We start from the raw sequence: 24,497 nt of genomic DNA, 5'->3' as shown, positions 1-24,497 counted from the left end.
GAAATAAAATCGCAAGTTAATGAGAATAAACTCCTAATATTATTATTTATTTACTCTTATTTACGTATTTGTATTTCTTTAAATTCCTAGTGTTTTGGAAAACAAACAAACAAAAAATCTACAAAATTATTGGAATAAAATCATACTATTAGCAGAAGAATTTTTTTTTGAGCAGAAATATTAAATATTTAGAAAAAACACCATAAATGGGGGGAAAGGAGTTGAAATTAATAATAAGAGTTTTTCTTGAAATATATTCTCTAACTTCTTAGCATCTTTAGAGAATATCCAAGTGGCCAAGTTCCATCCTTTTTTACGATATGGCCCCCGCAGTAAAAACCATTGGTCAACACAGGAAGCTAAATAGCTAGTCACCGTCACATGCTCCGCTCCAAAGCTAAAACAGGACGGTAGCGACCACGCTGCGGCGCCATGAAGCCTTAAAAAGCATCATCTACCCCCCAAAACCTTCTCATTAGAATTGTGAAAGATTGTGTCAGTGTGCAAGGTTACCCTTCTTCAAGTCCCCCCCCCGCCGCTACACCAGCGCGTAATCAAACTGCCCCCTCTCCAGCCCCTCCTTGTGGTCAGTCCAGGATGATGCGGGCATGCGACTGTAAGGGTCCAGCAGGATCCTGAAGCACCTGACCAGCAGGAAGACCAGGAAGAGCATAAGGAGGCCCACGAAGGCCAAGGCGGTGCGCTGCTCTGTGTCCACCCCCACCAAGGCCAGAGGCGGGTTGCTGCTGCTGCCGCCGCCGCCGCCAGCACCGCCGGGGAGAAAGGAGGAGCCGGCGGGGGACAGCAGCAACTCGTAGTCCAGCGTGGGCCCATCGTTCATCCTCCACGGGGCCCGGAGGCAGGGTTTGCACACCGACTGGATGGTTGGCGTGTTTGGGGGAGGTGAGGAGAAGGAAGGGAAGGTGTTCATCAAGCTATCTGGGCGCGCCTCTGTGCTCACATGTAGGTCGGCCCCATCGGAGCATATGGGCTAATCGTCAGGGGGATTATAACGCCGACCACCCTCCAGCGATGATATTTTTACAGCGATAATCGGGTTCTGTGATGCGAATGTCTCAGCGGGTGGCGACCGATAAGTGGGTCACAGGCATCGAGTGTTCACGTAGGTTCTTCTCACCATTTCCCTTTGGGATGAGTGACAACGCCGCCGCCCCCCCCCTCCCTACGGAAAGTCGAATGGAGAAGCAGCAAGACAAGTTGAATGAAGTTGTCATTCATAAAATGGCCACGCCCCTCCGCAGACGTGATGACAACCACGCGTGTCCTCACAAGGCGCCGATGAATGGACGTCACAGCACACGCCTAAAAGACAAAGTTGCATCCGGTGAGGGAGGGGGGGTCGACTTCCTATTGGCTTTCTTATCTTTGGCTCATTTGCTTGCCAACATCACACCTTCAATTTCATCATTTTTAAAAATTATTTTGCCTAAATTTGGCATTTTCAAGCATAATTATGATAGAAATAATATACTATATTATAATAAGAAGTAATTTTGTGGTTTGTGGTTTAATATTATTAGCAAAAAAATGCATATTTGAGCTTCTGATGGAGCATAACTGTCAAAATGGAGTCAAATACAAATATGAGGCATTCACAAGACGCATTCAAAGACATTGTGTTGATATGTAGTACTGCACAGCGGCCACTAGGTGTCAGTGATCTTACTTTGGGAGTGATGATGTGTGTGATCAGCTGTGCTGTGCGACCTCCAGCTCGTACAGTATTCCCCACTTTGGGGGTCCCAAAACCCCCCAAAAAGAGCAGGTCAGATTAAGGCAGCTGTGTAGCTTCGTTATTTTGGCTTTTTGTGATCCTCCTGGTTTGTACAGACTCTTTGTAGTTGCGTCTCCAAAAGCAGGGGTGTCCAAAGTGTGGCCCGGGGGCCATTTGCAGCGTTATTTACCAAGAGAACTAAAACCACAACAGCAAAAACATGAATATTATCAGTAATTTTCTGCAAAAAATGCCAAATATTATGAAAAACTGAGAAAAAGTGAGAATTTTATGAGAATAATGTAATATTGTGAGGAATGCCATTTTCATAATAAAGTCGTAATGTGGGAAAAAAATAATAAAGTCAAAATATTATGGGAATAAAGTTATAATTATAAAAAAAAACTTACATGAAGAAAGCTGAAATAGTTGGAAAAAAAACACCAGCAAAAATGGATTTCAGCGGCCACTAGGTGTCAGTGATCTTACTGTGATGTTGGGTGAGACACACAAGCACCAGGCTACGCCCATGTTGCCCTTCCAGGAGCTAACAGGTGACGTCTTGTAATGAGGCTCCATTAGGAAGCTGATGATGGCCGCATTAGCCGTAATGAATGTGCCATTATGGTCGTCGGGATGGCGTTACATCAGACCTCATTTGTCAGTGCACAGTTACGCCGCGCCGCCGGACGCCTCCTTGTCCGCTTTCATTGGTCTCAAAGCGTTGATGGAGAGGCGGACAAAGCCGAGGCTCATCAATAATCTAAAATCACTCCTCTCCCGTGACGGAGCGGCTCACTCAGTGCCAACGACACACGATAGCCGCATCCTTGTTTGAAGTGGATGGATGAATGGATGGACAGAGCACGTGTTGCTATGGTGATCGATAAGTGGGACACTGGTGGGGGGGCTGCTTTTATTTGGCACAAACTCATTGTCTGTCTTTGTCAATTTCTTCTACCTGGACCAGGACCCGTCTCTAGGGTGCCTGTTGCACTGACTGGCTCTGTGTGTGTGTGTGTGTGTCAGGGCCTCCTTCCAGAAGCCAAAAACGAGGTGATAAGGTCCCGTTGAAGGACATTATGATGTGAGGGTGGAGTGTCTGTCTTGTAAACAGAAGAATGACATCCAGTGTTGAAGTGTCCTTGAGCAAAACACTGAATCTCTAATTGCTCCTCGCGGGTTGCTTTGCATCTCATCTTCTTTTGTTCTGCCTTATGTATACACAATCTGGGAGTGTATGGACTTATATATACATATATATATACATGGTATTTTATAGCTGTATAATATGTATTATATACATAAATACACACATACATGATATAGATACATACTCTGTATATCATTTATGTAAGATATGTGCACATACGTATACAATAAACATGTACCCTAACCCTAATTTCAAATGCTAACATGAAACCTTAACCCTAATTTGAAATAACCCAAATTCAAAGACCCAAGCCTTATTCCAAATGTTAGTGTGAAACCCTAACCTGAACTTGAAACCTTAATCCAAATTTGAAACTAATCGCACACCCCACCTTCAAACCCTAGTTTCCCAATTTCAAATGCTAACCCTAATTTCAGAGCAAAATGTGCCATAAAATGCTAATTCCTAATTAGCATTCCTTAAGACCCTAAAAATCCAATATTAAACCATGACCCTTATTTCAAATGCTAATTTCAACCCTTAACCCTAATTTCAAATGCTAACATGAAACCTTAACACTCATTTGAAAACCTAATCCTAATTTGAAATAACTGCAAAACCCGAACTTCTAAATTTAAAGCCCTAAACCAAATTCCAAATGTTACCTGAACTTGAAACCTTAATCCAAATTTGAAACCCATCGCACATTCCACCTTCAAACCCTGGTTTCCCGATTGCAAATGCTAATGTGAAACCCTAACCCTAATTTCTGAGCCAAATGTGCCCTAAAACGCTAATTTTAATTCGACCCCCAATCTGAAACCCCAATAATCCAATAACAAACCATGACCCTTATTTCAAATGCTAATTTGAAACCCTAATTCCAAATGTTAAGTGTGAAACCCTAACCCTAATTTCAAACTAACCACATACCCCAATTCCAAACCCTGGTTTCCCAATTCCAAATGCTAATGTGAAACCCTAATCCAAATTTCAAACTAACCACATGCCCCAATTCCAAACCCTGGTTTCCCGATTCCAAATGCTAATGTGAAACCCTAACCCTAATTTCTGAGCCAAATGTGCCCTAAAACGCTAATTCTAATTCGACCCCCAATCTGAAACCCCAATAATCCAATAATAAACCATGATCCTTATTTCAAATGCTAATTTGAAACTCTAATTCCAAATGTTAGTGTGACACACTAACCTTAATTCTATTTGGGGTGAAGCCTGATCCTAATCAGAAACAGTTCCTCTTTGAAAATAGACAAGAGATGAGACCAGCTAACGAGAGGTAGAATTTAATGATGCATGCGAGGAGACAAATCGATACGAAGGAAAACGAAGGAGCGGCCTCACAAAAGAAATACAGTAAAGTCTTGTTATATCGATATCGGTTATATCGAAGTACTGCTTATTACGATACTATTTTCATTTCCCGGCAAATTTCTAGTCTTTTATGATATAATTAGTTCCGTTAGTACGATACCCGGTTATTATGATAATCCGGTTACTACGATGCCCTTTTCATCTCCCGCCAGCCAATTTGGTCTGCTTATATCGATACAAAAGCAGCTTAAATCAATCTTTGCTTAAGGATTTCAATACCAAAAAAGAACACGGCCAACGGCTGCTTCCAGTCAACTTTATTTTTCACACTTCCACCACCAGAGCGCAGCACACACACCGATTCCCGCACTTCCTGGTTCACAGGTCATGCTCAACCCGCCCCACATAGCTGGCCAAACACATGCCTGCAACAGAAGAACCAACTGACATAGCATACACACCTATTCCAACGAAGACACAAGCGTACAAATACATGTATTTAATTGTGTTGTATTCAGATATCTTTTTATCGCTTGCAATAATCACTGTTTTTCATATGTACATGCTGGCGTTCGTGGTTTCTCTCGTGTGTATAGATTCTATACAGGCATGTGTACACGTTCTATACTATAGAACTATGTCGAGTGCATTATTGCCCACTTTTAATGCAGTTCGGCGCAGGATCGGATATATCGACAGTCCGGGTATATCGATATTTTTTCCGACTCCCGACAATATCGATATAACGAGACTTTACTGTAGCTAACTTCTCCAAATGTAATGTCTTTATTCAGTATGGTTGATGTATGTACGGGAGGGTGTGGGGGCACTCCAAAGTCAGACACGAAGATGTTCAGATGTCCAAGGCTATATATATCAGGAGACAAGATGTTAAAGCTGTCTATCACATTTTTAGACGCCCAAGGCTATATGAATTAGGAGGACGTCTGGAATAGAAGGAACCATCTGGCCCCCGAAGAAGGCTAAGGAAATTCAGCCAATTACGGGACAGTGAGACCATTCAGGAGGCTGGACAGAAACCCCAAAAAAACATCTACCGGCTGAGGTACCGAGGTACCACAAGCCGCCTTCCTAACCGCTCTACTGCAGCTCCCAGCTCACATGTGCTACTTCCTGGGTGGATGTCGCTGTGGCTGATGCTGATGCTGTCCCTCCAAGCAAGACCCCATCTGGATCCCACACGCAATGAAAACCACCAGCAGGCTCGCTGCAGTCAGCTTTGATTTGTTATTTATACCTGATGGAAGACACGTTATGACCACGCTCGGGTAGCTGTTGCAATGCAGACCACCACCAACGCAAGGCGGCAACAGGCGGCAAGGCAACAGACGGGGTTGGTGTCCTTCCCCATCAGTGCTGGTTCTAACATGCTAAAGTCCTTACAGAGCTAAAGCTGTCCTATAAAGACTACAAAACACTTCAGTCGCTATGGTGGCAAAGTGGGAAGTGGGCGAGATGTGGGGCAAATGGATATTTTCCCCAGGTTCAGCTTTCAGGTATTTTATATTGAGTTATTTTATATTCAGGTATTTTATATTCAGGTATTTTATATTCAGGTATTTTATAGCAGCTTTTTGGGTCAAAAGTACGGGTATTCAATATCGGCAGATCTGAACTGACTGACTGGTGTTGGAGTCGAACGTGCAATGGGAGCCTGTGCATGCGTGGGTTTTCTCCGGGTACTCCGCTAACATGTATGCTAGGTTAATTGGCCACTCCAAATTGTCCATAGGTATGAATGTGAGTGTGAATGGTTGTTTGTCTATATGTGCCCTGTGATTGGCTGGCCACCAGTCCAGGGTGTACCCCGCCTCTCACCCAAAGACAGCTGGGATAGGCTCCAGCACCCCCGCGACCCTTGTGAGGAAAAAGCGGTAGAAAATGAATGAATGAATGAGTGTAAAGGTGACTATAGGGTTGTTATTCAATGTGTAGAGCTCTCCGATTATGTTAAAAAAAATTATTTCTATGCTCAAATTATGACATTAATAAATTGGTGGGAATTCACTGTCTTAAACGAGGGCTTACTGTGGCAACGCTCTTTTGATGTAGAGTAGATGATCTTTGACATTGCCATCTCTGTTGAATAGACAATCTACGTATGTGTAAGGGCAGGACAATGACTCCTTACTGTCTGCCTGTGCGCACTGCTTGCTACGGATATAAACAATCTTTCATTCATCTGTTGAAGCAGTGTTTCCCATACAGTTCGTACACCTGTCCAGGGCGTACCCCGCCTCTCGTCTGAAGTCAGCTGGGATAGGCTCCAGCATACCTCCCTATAACCTCCAGCAACTCTAGTGAGGATAAGCATCATAGAAAATTTGATTATTAAGAGAGAAAAAAGTCCCTGTGTCCCCCCCCCCCGCCCAAAAAGAAAGTAATTGAGATATATCTATCAGTGTGGAAATGGTTATTAAGCCATTTCTAAACTTTGGGACTCCAGCCAACCACAGTGAGAGCCATTATGCATAAATGGCCAAACATAGAACACAGTGGTGAACCTTCCCAGGAGTGGCCGGCCAACCTAAATGACCCCATGAGCATGGTTAGAGGGTTATGGGTTCGGGGTAGGCAGTTAGAGGGTAAGGGGTTAGACCAGGGGTGGGCAAACTTTTTGACTCGCGGGCCGCATTGATATGACAAAATTTACAGGGGGGGGGGGGGGGGGGGGGCAGACTATATATTTTACACGTAACAGTCCACCTGGTATCATTGTATCTGTAAAATTGTCATGCAATCTGCTATTATTATTTATTATTTTATATTTATATTTAAATATTTTTAAAATAATAAAATATTATAATAATTACATAAAATTAAAATAATAATTATTATATTATTATTATGTAAAATATGCAAATATAACAATAATATTATATATAATAATAATATAATAATATATATAATAATTAGCATTAATATAATAATTATAATAATCATAATAGTTCTAATAATAATTATAATAATCTAATAATAATAATAATAATTATTATTATTATTATTATTATTATGCGCTTGTGTCCCTTTTTTCAGGAGCACTTTGTAAACAACAGACCATGTCAAAAAACGAAATTGATAAAACCATCAAAAGGTTGGCTCAGGCCATGATGCCAGGTGGTATGTTGAGTTTAAATGAAATACTATGGAAAGATTGGGCGGGCCGTATTCAAACACTTGGCGGGCCGGATGTGGCCCCCGGGCCGTAGTTTGCCCACCCCTGGGTTAGACGATTAGGGCTGGATGGTATGAGGGTTGTAGATTGAGGCTAGGAGCTTAGAAGGTAAGGAGTTTGGGGTTAGGCGGTTAGCAGGTTAAGTCTTACAAGTTGCCTTTTAGGATTTGGGTTAGATGGTTAGAGAACAAGGAGTTAGGGGTTAGGCGGTTAGGCGGTTAGCGGGTTAAGGCTTAGGAGTTCCATCCCCCAGGGGGAGCGGCCACTTATCGTGAACATGTTGTAAAGTAGGTCACCTTGAGCTCTAGAAAGCCAAAAATATTGAATCGAAAAAAAGCTCAATATATGCTTGTATATGAAATTATGCAAGCTGGAGAAACAGCACACAGCCTTGCAGGTATTTTTAGAGCGTCTTTGCACTCGACTCGCTCACGACCAGACATCTCCTCACGCGTCGTAATTCGCCCGGCAGACAGGCAGGAGCGACAATAAGGATGATAAAGTTTGACAATTAAACATCTCCATTGTCGACTTGGAGCAGCGAGAAGGAGAGCGTTTGTGTGCAATGCTGGGTGCATCGGAACAAACGCACCCACCCCACCCCACCCCACCCGCCCAGCCAGGGCCAGGAAGAGTTCCTTCAGTGTGCATGCAAATGAGGAAGCACTCAAGACTGCTGACCTTTTCAAAGCAAATGTTACCACGGAAAAGGCAGCATGCTGGGAATTAACTCTTTATAGGCCACCCTTTCAATCAAGTACATGATTTTATCCCCGGACAGCAACTCCAACCCATCCCATCAATGCTTACATTTTATGAATGACCATGAATAATGCTATTTATATAATATTAGTTACATCTGTTATCTTATTTTTGTCTTATTTTGAAATTCTGGTTTAAGTACTTTGGCGGCTTGTCCATGGTACACCCAACTGGGAGGACGCCACTGGGAAGACCCAGGACACGTTGGAGAGACTATGTCTCTAAACTGGCCTAGGAACGCCTTGGGTATCCAGGGAGAGGGAAGTCTGGGCTGCGACCCTCACAACCTGATCTTATTTTCATTAAATCACATCAGAACCGGGCGGCACGGCAGTCTAGTGGTTAGCGCGCAGACCTCACAGCTAGGAGACCAGGGTGCAATTCCACCCTCGAAGTTGGATGGAGTTTGCATGTTCTCCCCGTACCCCGTCCGGGTACTCCGGTTTCCTCCCACATTCCAAAAACATTAATTAACGTTAATTGCCGACTCCAAATTGTCCATAGGTGTGAGTGTGAATGGTTGTTTGTCTATATGTGCCCCGTGATTGGTTGGCGACCAGTCCAGGGTGTACCCCGCCTCTCGCCCGAACACAGCTGGGATAGGATCCAGCACCCCTCCCCACATCAGAACCCGCCTAAGTCGATATTGTTTATGTCAACAACCCGTCTATGTCGACCAACCACTCTGTTCTTCATATGACTAAGAAGCTAAGTTAACGTTGACATACGTGGTCAACCGCTTTAGTTACCTCACACACAGACACTTCCTGTTCAGGTCAAAGTACCGGACTTTCTGGTGTATAAACCACACCAACAACATTTTGAAAAAATATATATAGCCAAATGAATTAATATCATTTCATGATGTGCACGAGTCTGTGAGGACTAGGAAGGTCACCATTTTGCAGGAGATCATTAGGTCATCAGAGGACCCAGATCCAAGAGGGAGGCCAATGTCACTGCAGCGCCCCAATGAATGCGTTGCTCAGATGCAAAGGATTATGGGAAAGCTTTAAAAGATTTTTTTTTCATTTCAAACTTATAGTGGTACATGTTTGTATATTAGCCAAGTACACATTTTGAGTGTTAAGTTGCTATGTGATGAATTTAGGGTTGTTAGTAAATCTTTCTTAGGATGTTCTTAAGATGACACCGTGAGTCATACTCTTATGTTGTCATACTCTTATATATGAAGAGCTTGCAACCAAAAGGCGCTAAATCCAATTTTCACTAAGTTGCATGTTTTTCATGAGTTTAATAGACCTCTGTCATGTGTATCCAAATCACATATTTTGGTCTTGAAATCATTTTAAAAAAGATGAAAAAAAGTGATATGAAATTTATGCTTTCAACCAAAAGGCGCTATTTCCATTTCAGATTTCAACCAAAAGGAGCTAAATCCCTTTCTTTATTCTTTATTCTGATTGGCCCAAGTTTCCCATCTATTGATAATCTGACCAATCAGAGAGAAGAATACAATTGGCACTGCACATACAGAAAGCCAGTATCAGTGCGCATCCTGTTTTGTTTGTGTACATTAAGTACACGTATGATAGTTACAGTATGTTATGCAATTCAGGAGAACACAAATTGTGTTTTTACAGTATTCTGTAACATGGAAGTTTTTTTTACGCCATAAAAGGCATGTCTCTACCTTGACACCTCCAACTTTCATGAGAAACATTATTTTACTTGTACTAAAAAACATACAATGTAAAGAGTTTGTAATGAGATGATTTTTGTCACTGTCACCTTCATGGTGCAGTCAAATATGAGCACTGCTTTTAATAATATTTTTATTAATTTAATTAATAATAATTATTTTGTATTGTATGTTGAGAACGGCTTCTGTGTTGTAATTATTTTATTAGCATAGCACATTAAAGCACCTTACATTCCTTTACAACAATGCCATTGAAGAAGTTAAAGGTGACTTCAAATTTATTTCAGCCAAAAGGCGCTAAATCCATCATTTCAGCCAAAAGGCGCTAAATCCGAAAAAACAAATAAATTAAAAAAAATTATAAAATACATGGTGTGTGCAGGATTTTTATAGCATGCATTTTTATGACCTATATTGATAGCTCTTTCATTTGCAATATAGACTTGATGACCAAATAGATTGATATGTGCGTAATTAAAAATCATTGATTTTCTCGAAATCAGTCAAAATGGATTTAGCGCCTTTTGGTTGCAAGCTCTTCATATAAGAGCTTGTGATTGGCTCTTGCCAGAGAAAGATGAATTAAATTAATTCTGTAATTTCTGTTTCCATTATGTCGATGTGAGTGGGTGGTTGACATAAACGGGAGTGCCCCTTCATAGGGCAAATAACTACAAATTTGGAATGACAAGGCCAAATGCTTCGTCATTAGGCCGTTGGAGCGATACCAATATTTTCTATTGGTAGTATTCGGGAGAGTTGGTCCTCCGTGGTCCACTGTACACCTCTCAGGAGTTAAGAGCGGTGCCTTGTCGCCAACACATGTACTCCCCGCTCATCAGTTTGATGAATGGGATTCGGAAAGCAGAAAAAGTGTCCCACTGCTGTTGGAAAGCGTTCCAATCAGCTCCCTGGGAAAGTGACATTGTGGCAAAGCGGACAAACGAGTGAGGGGATATGGAGGGAAAGACGAATGGAAGTGTACACAGATGAAGGAGCAAGGGGAAAGAACACGCTCGTTGTGATTCTCCACAACAAGCAAGCAATTCCATCTGTGTGTGTGTGTGTGTGTGTGTGTGCGTACCTTTCTCCAAAGACGTCACGCTGGATCAGATTTCCAGACATGGCCTCCAGCATGCCGTGTCGTCTCCTCTGGTTGTTGGTGTCACTCCCCTGACAGCATGAGGATGAAATTTGGGGTGTTTGGATGCGATCAATAACAGTATCAGCACATGAGTTAGACCTGCGCCACAACCCACCAGCGACCGCCTGGCATCACACTGAGGGGGCTTGTGAATATTTTAGCTGCATGCATTTATCACTGGAAACCCCTCCGATTTAAGATAGACACCCAAAGCACACACCCCCCCCCACAACAACCCCCATCCACTGCAGCGCCTTAATCGCCTGTGTCGTATCTAACCATCAGTGCCATCCCAACGCTCCCCTGTGCCGTCATTTGCTTCCCTTTTTAAAATTGCCCTTATCACCCTCTCAACGCCACCCCGCCCCCATGTCCCTCCAGTCAGAGTTAATAAACGTCAGCCCAATCATCCCCACCTACATCCTATATTTAATTCACCAATCCTGCACATGAAATATTCATACTGCGACGGGGCGGGAGGGTCCACAAGTGGTACGTATCTGAGTGGGTCAGCAAAGGGAGTTAATATGGAAAATAACACCACGTCCACAGGAACACTGCATATTTGGAAAAGACAGAAAAATGTTAAGTATTGGTTGGGCCGCATGAGCATCCAATGTCGCATGGGAGCACATTTGTTGATTGTTTTGTCCACAAAAATGCTGCATATTAAAAAGGTACGTATAATAAAATGTTAAATTATTTCTTTTTTAAAGATTGTGATTTTTTTAAAGAAATATATAAAATAATTGAGCTATATGTTTAGTTATTTAAAAAAAAAATCACCAACATGAGGTCTTTACGAAAATTATAACAAAATGCAAAAAAAATTACATTTCTCTCCACATGGTCTGTCCAAATATTTAAAAAGACATTACAGCGACAGCAACATAACCAAAACTTACTGATAAGTTTTGCATGAAATCTTTTTTTAAAATAATTTAAAAATATATATATTCGAGTTTTTACAAAATAATATATTTGAAAAATAATTAAAATATTAAAACATATATATATTATATATACTGTATTATATACATATACATATTTATACATATTATATATAGATAATATATTTACTTGCTTCTACTATATACTACTACTTATTTACTACTTATCTACTATATATATATATATATATTATATTTATATATTTCATTATCATTTAATTATTCAATATTTCTTTTACCCAATAAACTAAATGCAAGAAAGTTAAAGTATTAAAAGTATTGAGTAAAAATTATGAAAAATTATTTTCTTATGAAAAAATATATTTTGAAAATAGTTAAAATATAACAACAGGTGGCATGTATATAATGTATACTTTATTATACATCTATTATATATTGTATATCTATATATATAATATATGATGTATACATTTACTTACTTGCTATATTTAGTTTTTTATTATTTAGTTATGATTTAATTATTTTTTAACCAAAAAAACTAAATGCAAGAAATGTTACATTTCTGTCCACCAAACAGTGAAATATAATATTATATAATATTAAGTAATAAGTACAAAAAAACATTGTACACATGAACTCTTTCCACATGAATATGATTTATTTGAAAGAATCTCCAATAAAGTTCTCATTCGCTAACGTTGCCTTTTCCGGAAGTGGCTTTCTTCAGGCCTGTCATCGGCTGCATAGGTCATTATGGGTCATTACGCCATTTTACATTCTGCTTGTGTTTTCATGTGGATGATGGAGTTATTAGTTTCATATTTCTATGAAGAGGGACAAGTACTGGATGCTAAGTCAGAAGCGGATGAAAGGAAGGAGGACAGCAGTAACGGAGAATGCTAATGTCTACCATTCAGACACACTGGCGGTCTGCGGCTACCCGGGGAACTCAGAAGGTCACATGGCATCAATCACACACATCTGGAGGTCGAATGGAGAGAAGGAGAAGCGAGGAGAGAAGAGGAGAAATGAGATTCAAGTAAAGATGAAAGTGCTGCTACCATATGAAGACGTCAGCACTTTCATCAAGTCTGAAAACAGCACTTCCACTTCCAGCAGGAAGCCGCCTGTCAAGTCCGCCGGGACAGAACCGACACGGTGCCCACCTGTCACCCCGCCCACGCTGACAGACACTTTTATTCCGTGCTCCGCCCACACCACGCTCATGAAAAGACAGGAAAGAAACTTTGTGCTGCGGGAAATGTCCAGAGAGAAAACAGGAAGTTCAACAAGACCACCAACACACGACTCGGTAACAACCTACAACAAGAACAACAACACATTAACAAATACAATCATAACAACAACACGACCCGATAACAACCTACAATAATAATAACAACACATTAACAAATACAATCATAACAACAACACGACCCGATAACAACCTACAATAATAATAACAACAACATATTAACAAATACAATCATAACAACAACAAGACCCGATAATAACCTACAATAATAATAACAACAACACATTAACAAATACAATCATAACAACAACAAGACCCGATAATAACCTACAATAATAATAACAACAACACATTAACAAATACAATCATAACAACAACACGACCCGATAACAACCTACAAGAATAACAACAACACAATAACAAATACAATCATAACAACAACATGACCCGATAATAACCTACAATAATAATAACAACAACACAATAACAAATACAATCATAACAACAACACAGAAAAGAATGGAAGGAAGGGCAAGGGAAAGGAAAGGAAGAAGGATGAGAGGAAAGAAGGGAGGAAGGCTGAGAAGAAACGATGAGGAAAAGGAGTGAGAAAGGAAAAATGAAAGGAAGGGTGGAAGGAAGAAAGGAAGGAGGGAAAGAAGAGTGAAGGAAGGAAGAAAAGATGGAAGGAAGGATGTTAAAAGGAAGGGATATCTGATGGAGAAGGAAGAAATGAAGGGTAGAAGAAACAATGGTTGGAAGGATGAGAAGAAGGATGAAAGAAAAGGTGGGAGGAAGAATGGGTGGGTGGATAGAGGGAAGGAAGAATGAAGGAAGGGTGAGAGGAAGGATAGAGAGAAGGAAGGATGAATGGGGAATGGAGCAAGGGAAAGGAAAAGGGAGGAGGAAAGATGGGAAAAATGGAAGGAAGGCTGTTAAGTGTTTGCATGGGAGAAAGGATGGAAGGGATGAAGGAAACATTTGTTGTTATTACGATACTATTTTCATTTCCCGGCAAATTTCTAGTCTTTTATGATATAATTAGTTCCGGTTAGTACGATACCCGGTTATTACGATAATCCGGTTACTACGATGCCCTTTTCATCTCCCGCCAGCCAATTTGGTCTGCTTATATCGATACAAAAGCAGCTTAAAGCTGAATCAATATTTGCTTAAGGATTTCAATACCACCATTAGCGAAATCTGTAAACGGCGTATTGTTTGATTTTCGACTAACACCGTTTCGGCTTTTCCACCGACGGACGGTAATTAGAGGATTACAGGTAATTAATATGAGGTAAGTACGTATTAAACAATCTTTTGAAGTAAAGGAGTAAATATTTGTATAATTTAGAGGGAAGATTCAGTGAATAGACTTGGTGTTTTCATGACGAGGATGACGAGGATGATGAGGATGAAGAACCAACTGACATAGCATACACACCTATTCCAACGAAGACACAAGCGTACAAATACATGTATTTAATTGTGTTGTATTCAGATATCTTTTTATCGCCTGCAATAATCACTGTTTTTCATATGTACATGCTGGCGTTCGTGGTTTCTCTCGTGTGTATAGAACAATGTCGAGTGCATTATTGCCCACTTTTAATGCAGTTTGGCACAGGATCGGATATATCGATAGTCCGGTTATATCGATATTTTTTCAGACTCCTGAAAATATCGATATAACGAGACTTTACTGTATAAAAAGGACATCAAAGTCAGATTTCTCTTCATAATATTCACTCCTTTCAATACACTGCCTTCAAACTGTCTGGTCCCTCCCCCTTGTTACTGTTGTCATTTATCGCCCCCCTAAACGCTCTTTACCCAATTAAATGCCATCTTATCATCTATCCTTCTGCAGTGCGCCCCAAAGACAGCACTGAAACAGCTCTTCTTAAAATCACCAATGATCTTCTTCTCTCCTCCGACTCCGGCCATCTTACCATCCTCATCCTCCTAGACCTCACCACAGCTTTTGACACAATCAGCCACTCGGACCCTACTGGACCCTACCCTTTCTTTCGACCCCCCACTGCATCTTTCCATCTTGAGACCATAGCCCGACTCCGTCCATCACTTCCATTCTCTGCCACTGAATCCCTGATCCATGCATTCATCCCAACCAGAATGGACTACTGCAACAGTATTCTCTAGGGTACACCTTCCAAAACCCTCAACAAACTACAATATATTCACAACTCCTCTGCCCACCTCCTCACCTCCACCCGCTCTTGTCAACACATTACCCCGGTCCTTAAAAACCTCCACTGGCTTCCCGTTCCCCAGCGTATCCATTTCAAAGTCCTTCTCATAACCTACAAAGCCCTCCACAATCTGACCCCCCATATCTCACAGACCTCCTTCATCCACACAATCCCCCACGTCCCCTTCGCTCCTCAGACTCCAACCTCCTGGCACTCCCCTGTAAGACCAAGCTCCGAACCTGGGGAGACAGAACCTTCTCCATCGCTGCCCCCACCCTCTGGAACTCTTTGCCCCATTCATTCCGTGCTTGCCCTGACCTTCCCTCCTTCAAAAAACAACTAAAAACCCACCTCTTTAAATAAGTTTTTAATGTCTAACTTTTTATACCTGACTGCTGTGCCCCGCCTCACTTTTAGCCTTGTTTTAGCTCTGAATGTTTGGATATTGTATTTTAATGCATCTTTTACTGTTTTTACTCAACTTTATTTTTATTATTATTATTTCTTTTTCTCTACTGTAAAGCGTCTTTGAGTACTCTGAAAAGCGCTATACAATAATAACAAGTATTATTATTATTGGAGTATTGTAGTGTAGTCAATATGGTGTATTGTATTGTAGTCCATATGGTGTATTGTATTGTAGTCCATATCGTGTATTGTAGTGTAGTCCATAAGGTGCATTGTGGTGTAGTCCATAAGGTGTATTGTAGTGTAGTCCATAATGTGTATTGTAGTGTAGTCCATAATGTGTATTGTAGTCCATATGGAGTATTGTAGTGTAGTCCATAAGGTGTATTGTAGTGTAGACCATATGGTGTATTGTAGTGTAGTCCATAATGTGTATTGTAGTCCATATGGAGTATTGTAGTGTAGTCCATAAGGTGTATTGTAGTGTAGACCATATGGTGTATTGTAGTGTAGTCCATAATGTGTATTGTAGTCCATAAGGTGTATTGTAGTGTAGTCCATAAGGTGTATTGTAGTGTAGACCATATGGTGTATTGTAGTGTAGTCCATAATGTGTATTGTAGTCCATATGGAGTATTGTAGTGTAGTCCATAAGGTGTATTGTAGTGTAGACCATATGGTGTATTGTAGTGTAGTCCATAATGTGTATTGTAGTCCATATGGAGTATTGTAGTGTAGTCCATAAGGTGTATTGTAGTGTAGACCATATGGTGTATTGTAGTGTAGTCCATATGGTGTATTGTAGTGTAGTCCATATGGTGTATTGTAGTGTAGTCCATAAGGTGTATTGTAGTGTAGTCCATATGGTGTATTGTAGTGTAGTCCATATGGTGTATTGTAGTGTAGTCCATATGGTGTATTGTAGTGTAGTCCATAAGGTGTATTGTAGTGTAGTCCATATGGTGTATTGTACTGTAGTCCATAAGGTGTATTGTAGTGTAGTCCATAAGGTGTATTGTAGTGTAGACCATATGGTGTATTGTAGTGTAGTCCATAAGGTGTATTGTAGTGTAGTCCATAAGGTGTATTATAGTGTAGACCATATGGTGTATTGTAGTGTAGTCCATAAGGTGTATTGTGGTGTAGTCCATAAGGTGTATTATAGTGTAGACCATATGGTGTATTGTAGTGTAGTCCATAAGGTGCATTGTAGTGTAGTCCATATGGTGTATTGTGGTGTAGTCCATAAGGTGTATTGTACTGTAGTCCATAAGGTGCATTGTAGTGTAGTCCATATGGTGTATTGTGGTGTAGTCCATATGGTGTATTGTGGTGTAGTCCATAAGGTGTATTGTAGTGTAGTCCATATGGTGTATTGTGGTGTAGTCCATATGGTGTATTGTGGTGTAGTCCATAAGGTGCATTGTAGTGTAGTCCATATGGTGTATTGTAGTGTAGTCCATAAGGTGCATTGTAGTGTAGTCCATAAGGTGCATTGTAGTGTAGTCCATAAGGTGTATTGTAGTGTAGTCCATAAGGTGCATTGTAGTGTAGTCCATATGGTGTATTGTAGTGTAGTCCATATGGTGTATTGTAGTGTAGTCCATAAGGTGCATTGTAGTGTAGTCCATAAGGTGCATTGTAGTGTAGTCCATAAGGTGCATTGTAGTGTAGTCCATAAAGTGTATTGTAGTGTAGTCCATATGGTGTGTATGTTAAGAAAAGAGGCTGCTGACGTGTGATCCCGCGGTGCCAAAAGATGTGAGCATCTGAACTGCTAAGTGGCGCTTAAAGGCAGAAAAAGACACGGCAAAGACACGGACACATCACCTTGCTAAAGTGAAGGCCGACTGTGCCGCTGATTACATTATTGAGCTTACGGCGGGCGGAGAAAGGGGCGGTGGGTCGTAACGGACCACATGACCACATGAGGCCAAACACATCTGGGCTTTGCGAGAAAGAAAAGATTATCTGCACTTTTGCTTTGCGGACCATCAGCACTTTTCATTGACATATGTCCTGACTTTTTCTTCTCTGCAGGGTTTGCAGTTAATGGACTCACCCCGCAAGCCGCGTGCACCGTGTGGGCGCTCGGGTGGGTGGTGGGGGGTGTCTTTAAATGACACCAAATAGCTTGTTTATGACCTTGTGTGCCGTCGAGCCACATTACATACAGCCAAATTCAATCACACTTACTGTGACATTGCTATTATTTCAGGGGCAATAAACTGCACGATCAAAAACATATGAATATATTCCTATTACAGAATATACAGCTCATTTTCTCTCACACCGGCTTGAAAAAGGCATTTTGAAGTGAAGCATAATACAGTATTTAAATGGCAGGTGTCAAAAGACAATTTGCCGTCTTTAAGGGAGGCCTGATAGCATCTTAAAGACCCCCCAGTGGTGGGCCATGACCAATAAACGACATGGGCTTCACTTTTACATACAGTAGTGTGGAAAAGTGTTGGCCTCGGGGTCATTTTGTTTGTCCGGCCACTCCTGGGAAGGTTCACCACTGTTCCATGTTTTGGCCATTTGTGGACAATGGCTCTCACTGTGGTTGGCTGGAGTCTCAAAGCTTTATAAATGGCTTTATAACCTTTTTCATACTGGCTGAGCTCAATTAATCTCAGTTAAGTTATGTTTTAAAACTGGGGGCAATCACTTTTCCACACAGGGTCATTTGGGTTTGGATTTTTCCTCCCTTAAGGATAAAAGATTTCATTTCAAAATTGCATTTTGTGTTCAGTTGACGATCTTAAACATGTAAGTGTGACAAACATGCAAAAAAAAAAATCAGGGATGGGACAAACACACTGTAAATAACATTTATTATTATTATTATTATTATTATTATTATTATTATTATTATTATTATTATTATTATTATTATTATTATTATTATTATTATTATTATTATTTTATTATTATTATTATTTATTTTTAATTATTATTATTGTTTATTTTTTGAAGAAATGCATATTTTGTAGTTCAGTGGCTGTTATAATATTATATTAAAATAATATTATTTATATTATTTATAATATATATAATATATATACGTATATTAAAATATTATAATATATTTGCAGTGCATACTTTTCTTTCTTTCTTTTTTTATCTTGGCTTTCAGGCAAAAATATTTCCCACATTTTTGCCAGGTTTTTCAATTTCCATACCACAAATTGGGGTCCCCTATAAAAAGACCTCACTCTCATTTTTTCATTGAGTGCGACGGGTAAATAACCCGCCATGGGGCCAAAGACAGTTGCAGGTGGCAATTTGATAAAGAAGGTGAGAAACACTACAGAATTAAAAAAATAATTCAGCATAAAAAAACTAAGGTGGCACCTCCTCCCGTCTTCCCTCTATGATCCTCACCCTCTTGTATTGTTTATTGCATGTCAAGCTATAATTATTGTCTTGTTTGTTCATATTTTTGGATGAATTAGACTGACATGATTTGAGGGGGGGGGCTGGGTGTGGGCTGCAGACCCCTGTAGTAGTGGATGTCCTCCTGTGGTAAACCTCAGAAGGGCTTTTGCGGGCAGGGGTTTCTCTTTTCCTGAGCAGCCACTCTGCTCTTGTTACAGGTCATCAGAGGAGGACACTGACGAGGGGCTTCCTGGAGATCAGCATTACTGCTGCTTGTTGTCCATTTGTCACCAGTGGTAAGCTGAGAGTGGACATGTCGGCCAAGCGGACGCCGACTTTTCTATGGGATCCCTGTCGGGTCCTTTAGTGCAGACAAAATTAGATCCAATATAAAATGAATAGAAGAAATAGGTCTTATTAATTTGCTCAAATTAATAAGACCTATCATGTTGGGTTTTATACTATTTGGACCATTTCTGTCTAATTTATGTTGATTATATTTGCAATGTTGTGCAGTTGAATACAGCCTATTACTGACCAAAAAAATGCATATTTAAGCCAATTTTATATGTTTTTGGCTTAAATGAAGCAATTCCAAGCGTAAAAATGGCTGAATGAAGTAAAGTACAAATACAGTCATTCAGAAGATGCATTCAAGGACGTTGGTAATGATATACACTGGTCAATTGGTGTCAGTAATGTTACTACTGATGAGACAATGAAAGAATTATGTTGACTATATTGGGTAATCGGAGTGTAAAGGTGACTATAGGGTTGCTATTTCATATCTAGAGAGTTCTAACAATGTTAAAAAAAAACAGGCTTCCTATGCAAACTACCAAAATCTTGACCAAAACCTAACATCATGTCCACTTGGTCGTGTGCATCCATTTATTTAGTGAGGCTTGGGGTTTGAACAAAGCGCATCGTGCAGCTCCACTTAATGGAGCACCCCTGAACGCCGTGGGTGGTGGGTGGCGGGTGGTCCATTAGGTTGAGATTGGACGTGCGGAAGCCCATGCCGATAATTCATGAAAACAGTATGACTCACACATATGTACAGTATACAGTATATCGGCTTTTTTAGACCGTTTCATTTGAAACTGAATCCAGTTATTATTATGGAGTACCACCTTCTAAATACAGTTTTAGCATAATCAGAGCCTTCGAGATATGAAGTAACACCCCTACAGTTGACCACCAGACACCATGTAGGTCTGTCGGGGTGAGTTCTACATTGGTTTGGTTCCCATCAATCTGGTCGTAGTTTTAGCGTCACAGTGTGAACTGCGCAGCCTGTGGAGTACCGCAGGGTTCTGCTCTGGAGCCTATGTTGTATTTGCTTCCGATGGGAAAGAGCATTCGCTTGCTCCTTCAAGCCATCTGCGTTTCAGAAGTTAGACTCCCTGAAGCGCGACTTGGAGGAAATCAAGAACCGGGTTGAGTGCTAACTCCCTGCAGCTAAACGTCAATAAAACCGAAAGTCTGATTGTCGTCCTCTGATGAAGCAGACCTTGGGTGACTTGGTCAGTCATCCAAGCCATCCCTGAGAGCCTTGGGTGTTATCTTTGGCGAGGGCATGTCATTAGAGCAGCAATACAAACATAAATAAGACATAAATAATACATAATTTAGACTCACGGTGGACTCCAAATTGTTCAAAATGTAATTTTCTGACATGATAGGCCAGATTCAATCACAAAACAGGGGCAATTTTCAATATCATTTGGAAAAGCGGTGAGAGAGTGAAGTCGCAAAATTGGAAGCAGGAAGTGGCAAGGGTGGACTGTACATAAAAATGTTTTCTTCAAGAAACTACTTAGTGCAAAATCACAAATGATCTAAATTTTTGTCTGGATCAAATCCCCAGCTCTGTGCCTTAAAGGTAGCAGCTGTACCATTACACCACCACTATAAAGAAATGAATTCTGCATTCTTTTGTACATTACTGACACCTAGTGGTCTGTGTAGAATCGTTTACTACTTATCACATCTTCTGAATGCTTTATATTTGTACTTCATTTCTATGCTTGACAATACTTCATTTAGGCAAAAAAAAGTACAACTTGTTTAAATATGCATTTTTTTGTACTAATAATAGGTTACATTCAACCACGGAAATATAATGATTTATTAACAAACTTACTCCTGAAAGATATCGGAAGCATATCATCACAGCAAAATGCTTAATTTAGGCAAAAACAAATGACAATTATTGTAAAATATGACCGCACTCTTTACTAATAATTGATTTGTCAACAAATATACGTATTTGGAGAAAACCATGATAGAGTGAAGCTGTTTTCTACGCCGCTTATCCTCACTAGGGTCGGGGGTATGCTGGACAATTTTTTTGTAACTGCCCGACCATGCCTCAAAACGTAGCAGCTGTACCATTACACTGCCAGAACAAACGAGTAAATTCTGCCATTTTATTATATTTTTTCTGTACGCTGTTTCTCATTGTGGCAAATTGTGACTATCCCCCCCCCCCCACTTCTGTCTTTGCACATGTGCTGAGAATGCGCCCTCCCCCCCTTTGTGCAAAATGTTGTTATATTTTGCGAATTTACACTTTTTGTCAAACTTGAACATCAACTATTTGGGGGGGCTTTATAGCGTAATATATTTTAACAAAACAAAACTGATATGAAGGGCTGCAAGGCGGATGAGTGGTTAGCGTGCTGACCTCACAGCTAGGAGACCCGGGTTCAATTCCACCGTCGGCCATGTCTGTGTGGAGTTTGCATGTTCTCCCCATGCATGCGTGGGTTTCCTCCCACATTCCAAAAACATGCTAGGTTCATACCAAATTATTCATAGGTATGAATGTGAGTGTGAATGGTTGTTAGTCTATATGTGCCCTGTGATTGGCTCTCTCGCCTCTCGCCCGAAGACAGCTGTGATAGGCTCCAGCACCCCCACGACCCTTGTGAGGATAAGCGGTAGAAAATGAATGAATGAATGAAAAATGATACGCATTTCCGTACCTTGCTTCTAGACCAGGGGTGGGCAAACTTTTTGACTCGCGGGCCGCATTGATATGACAACATTTACGGGGGGGGGGCAGACTATATATTTTACACGTAACAGTCCACCTGGTATTATTGTATCTGTAAAATTGTCATGCAATCCGCTATTATTTTTTATTATTTTATATTTATATTTAAAATATAATAATAATATTTTAAAAATAATAAAATATTATAATAATTACAATAAAATTAAAATAATAATTATTATATTATTATTATGTAAAATATGCAAATATAACAATAATAGTATATATAATTAATATAATAATTAGCATTAATATAATAATTTTAATAATCATAATAGTTCTAATAATTATTATAATAATCTAATAATCTAATAATCTAATAATAATAATAATAATAATAATAATAATAATTATTATTATTATTATTATTATTATTATTATTATTATTATTATTATTATTATTATTATTATTATTATTATTATTATTATTATGTGCTTGTGTCCCTTTTTTCAGGAGCACTTTGTAAACAACAGACCATGTCAAAAAACGAAATTGATAAAACCATCAAAAGGTTGGCTCAGGCCATGATGCCAGGTTGTATGTTGAGTTTAAATGAAATACTTTGGAAAGATTGGGCGGGCCGTATTCAAACACTTGGCGGGCCGGATGTGGCCCCCGGGCCGTAGTTTGCCCACCCCTGTTCTAGACTGTAATCCTGACCAAGCAAACTGAAAGTGAAACTGATGTCAGTTTTGTCCAGTGATGCTCCAACCGTCAGCGGAAAGCCAGCCCAGGACTTAAACAGAAACCCAAGTCACGGCCAGAGGAGTAAGAAAATGAGCGGAATTTGATTACTAGCCCCACATTACTGGGCTCCATCAAAAGGTGATGGGGTTACATTTGCAACACTGCTAAGACTGCTGAGATCACATGACGTCTTGCATCCATTTCTAAAGCTGGGAGCGTGCGGAGATGACATAACGATGAGAAAATTATATTTTTCCATTTGAGTGACGGTTCCTAAATGAAGGATTCTGCCAAACGTCTTGCTGTTTGTGCATCTGTGCCATCCTAACGACCTGTAATGGCGCTCCGTGTGGGGGGGGGGGGGGGTTGGGGGGGGGCATCTCAGCGGGTCGTTCCGTCACCTCAAGGTGTCTCCGTGCTGGAGAAACGAGGATGAGGAAGGAAGGAGCAAGCTGCTAGTTTGAATATCGATGTCAGGATGGTATCGGTACAGGATTAATACTAGCAAGACTTCACTGTAAAATACTGTATGAATGTATTAATTGTCATACACTCTAATTATGTCTTGCCTTGGTTATCATACAAAATTTGGAATTTGTACCCAAACACCTTCCTGCGTCTTTTATTGAGTCTGATTATTAAATAATCCACCATGGGGCCAAAGAGAGCAATTTCTAAACCGCGAGGAGTTAACATCTCGATATGATTGTTCATATTGTTGTAGCGGCCGGGCAACCCAGCATGCCTTGCGGAGATTTTGGAAATAATGTAGCACTTAGTTGTTCGTTCACCCACGTAGTAGCAGCACTTGATTTATGAGGCGTTAACTCGCTGTGGATGCGTTGTGGTTGCCTTTTGTTGCACCGTGAGCAAGTATGCCATTCTGATAGAGGACCATATATAGACTCAGATTTTTTTAACCCAATGGGGCCCATGAGTCAAAAAGTTTGCCCGAGCCTGCTTTTTTCAATATGTAATATATGTAATCTAACATTAATTAGTGTAATAATTATTCTCTATAAAACATTTGGTTCATATTTATGGGTGTCTGGAAGGGATTCATTGTATTTACTGTATTACTTCCTTTGCCCAAGTAAAAAGTATTGGTATTCGTGATACTGGTTTTGGATTGATAGCAAAAAAAAAAAAAAAAAACGTATGAATGTGAAATATCATTCCCCAACGTGATGCAGGTTTCTATATATTATACATAAAAATATATACATACAAACAGGATTGAAACTTTTGAGTTTTGCCATTAAGAAGGTGCGTTCAGGAGCTCCAACTTGTCTTGACGCCTTATTGTTCGTCTTTTGTCCGAGCATCACGAAGCAAACGTTGGAAGGAAAAAAGACGCACCAACCTGAACCCGAGCGAGCTTCGTCCGCTGAAACTTCGGGATGCTCTCTTTCTCCTCCGGCACCTCCTCCTCCTGCTCGCCTGCCGCTTGCTTGCTGGCTGAGCCTCCTTTTGCGCGGCGGACGCCCGCTGCAAAGCGAGAGCACTCCCCAAGCCACGCCCACGCACAGCCTGCAGCCAATCACGCAGCGACTTTTTCCACCTATCGTCAGATTTTTGCTGTGTGACTTTAAAAT

The 24,497-nt window shown here is 40.4% G+C and overlaps 1 protein-coding gene and 1 long non-coding RNA gene across 2 annotated transcripts in view; both read right to left on the bottom strand.

Annotated features, from left to right (window-relative positions):
* LOC144898373 (uncharacterized) overlaps nt 1-24,497 on the bottom strand; it is a 205,986-nt gene that overhangs the window by 109,217 nt on the left and 72,272 nt on the right. The gene's annotated exons all lie outside the window — the stretch shown is intronic.
* LOC131129883 (cortexin-1-like) lies at nt 539-24,343 on the bottom strand. The gene is made up of 3 exons (XM_058073820.2): nt 24,266-24,343; nt 10,926-11,014; nt 539-1,323 (listed from the first exon to the last, which is right to left on the bottom strand). The coding sequence occupies exon 3, from the start codon at nt 929-931 to the stop codon at nt 539-541; it is 393 nt and encodes a 130-aa protein (XP_057929803.2). The 5' UTR covers nt 932-1,323; nt 10,926-11,014; nt 24,266-24,343.

Source organism: Doryrhamphus excisus, linkage group LG4, assembly GCF_037039965.1.
Source record: "Doryrhamphus excisus strain RoL-2023G ecotype Guam linkage group LG4, RoL_Dexc_Guam_v1.1, whole genome shotgun sequence".
NCBI classification, from domain to species: Eukaryota; Metazoa; Chordata; class Actinopteri; order Syngnathiformes; family Syngnathidae; genus Doryrhamphus; species Doryrhamphus excisus.
The sequence above is the reverse complement of the archived record's forward strand: the minus strand, read 5'-3'. Positions and strand labels throughout refer to the sequence as shown.

Bases quoted from the DNA above. Each gene is read 5' to 3' on its own strand.
- LOC131129883 (XM_058073820.2), bottom strand. From the start codon at position 931: ATGAACACCTTCCCTTCCTTCTCCTCACCTCCCCCAAACACGCCAACC.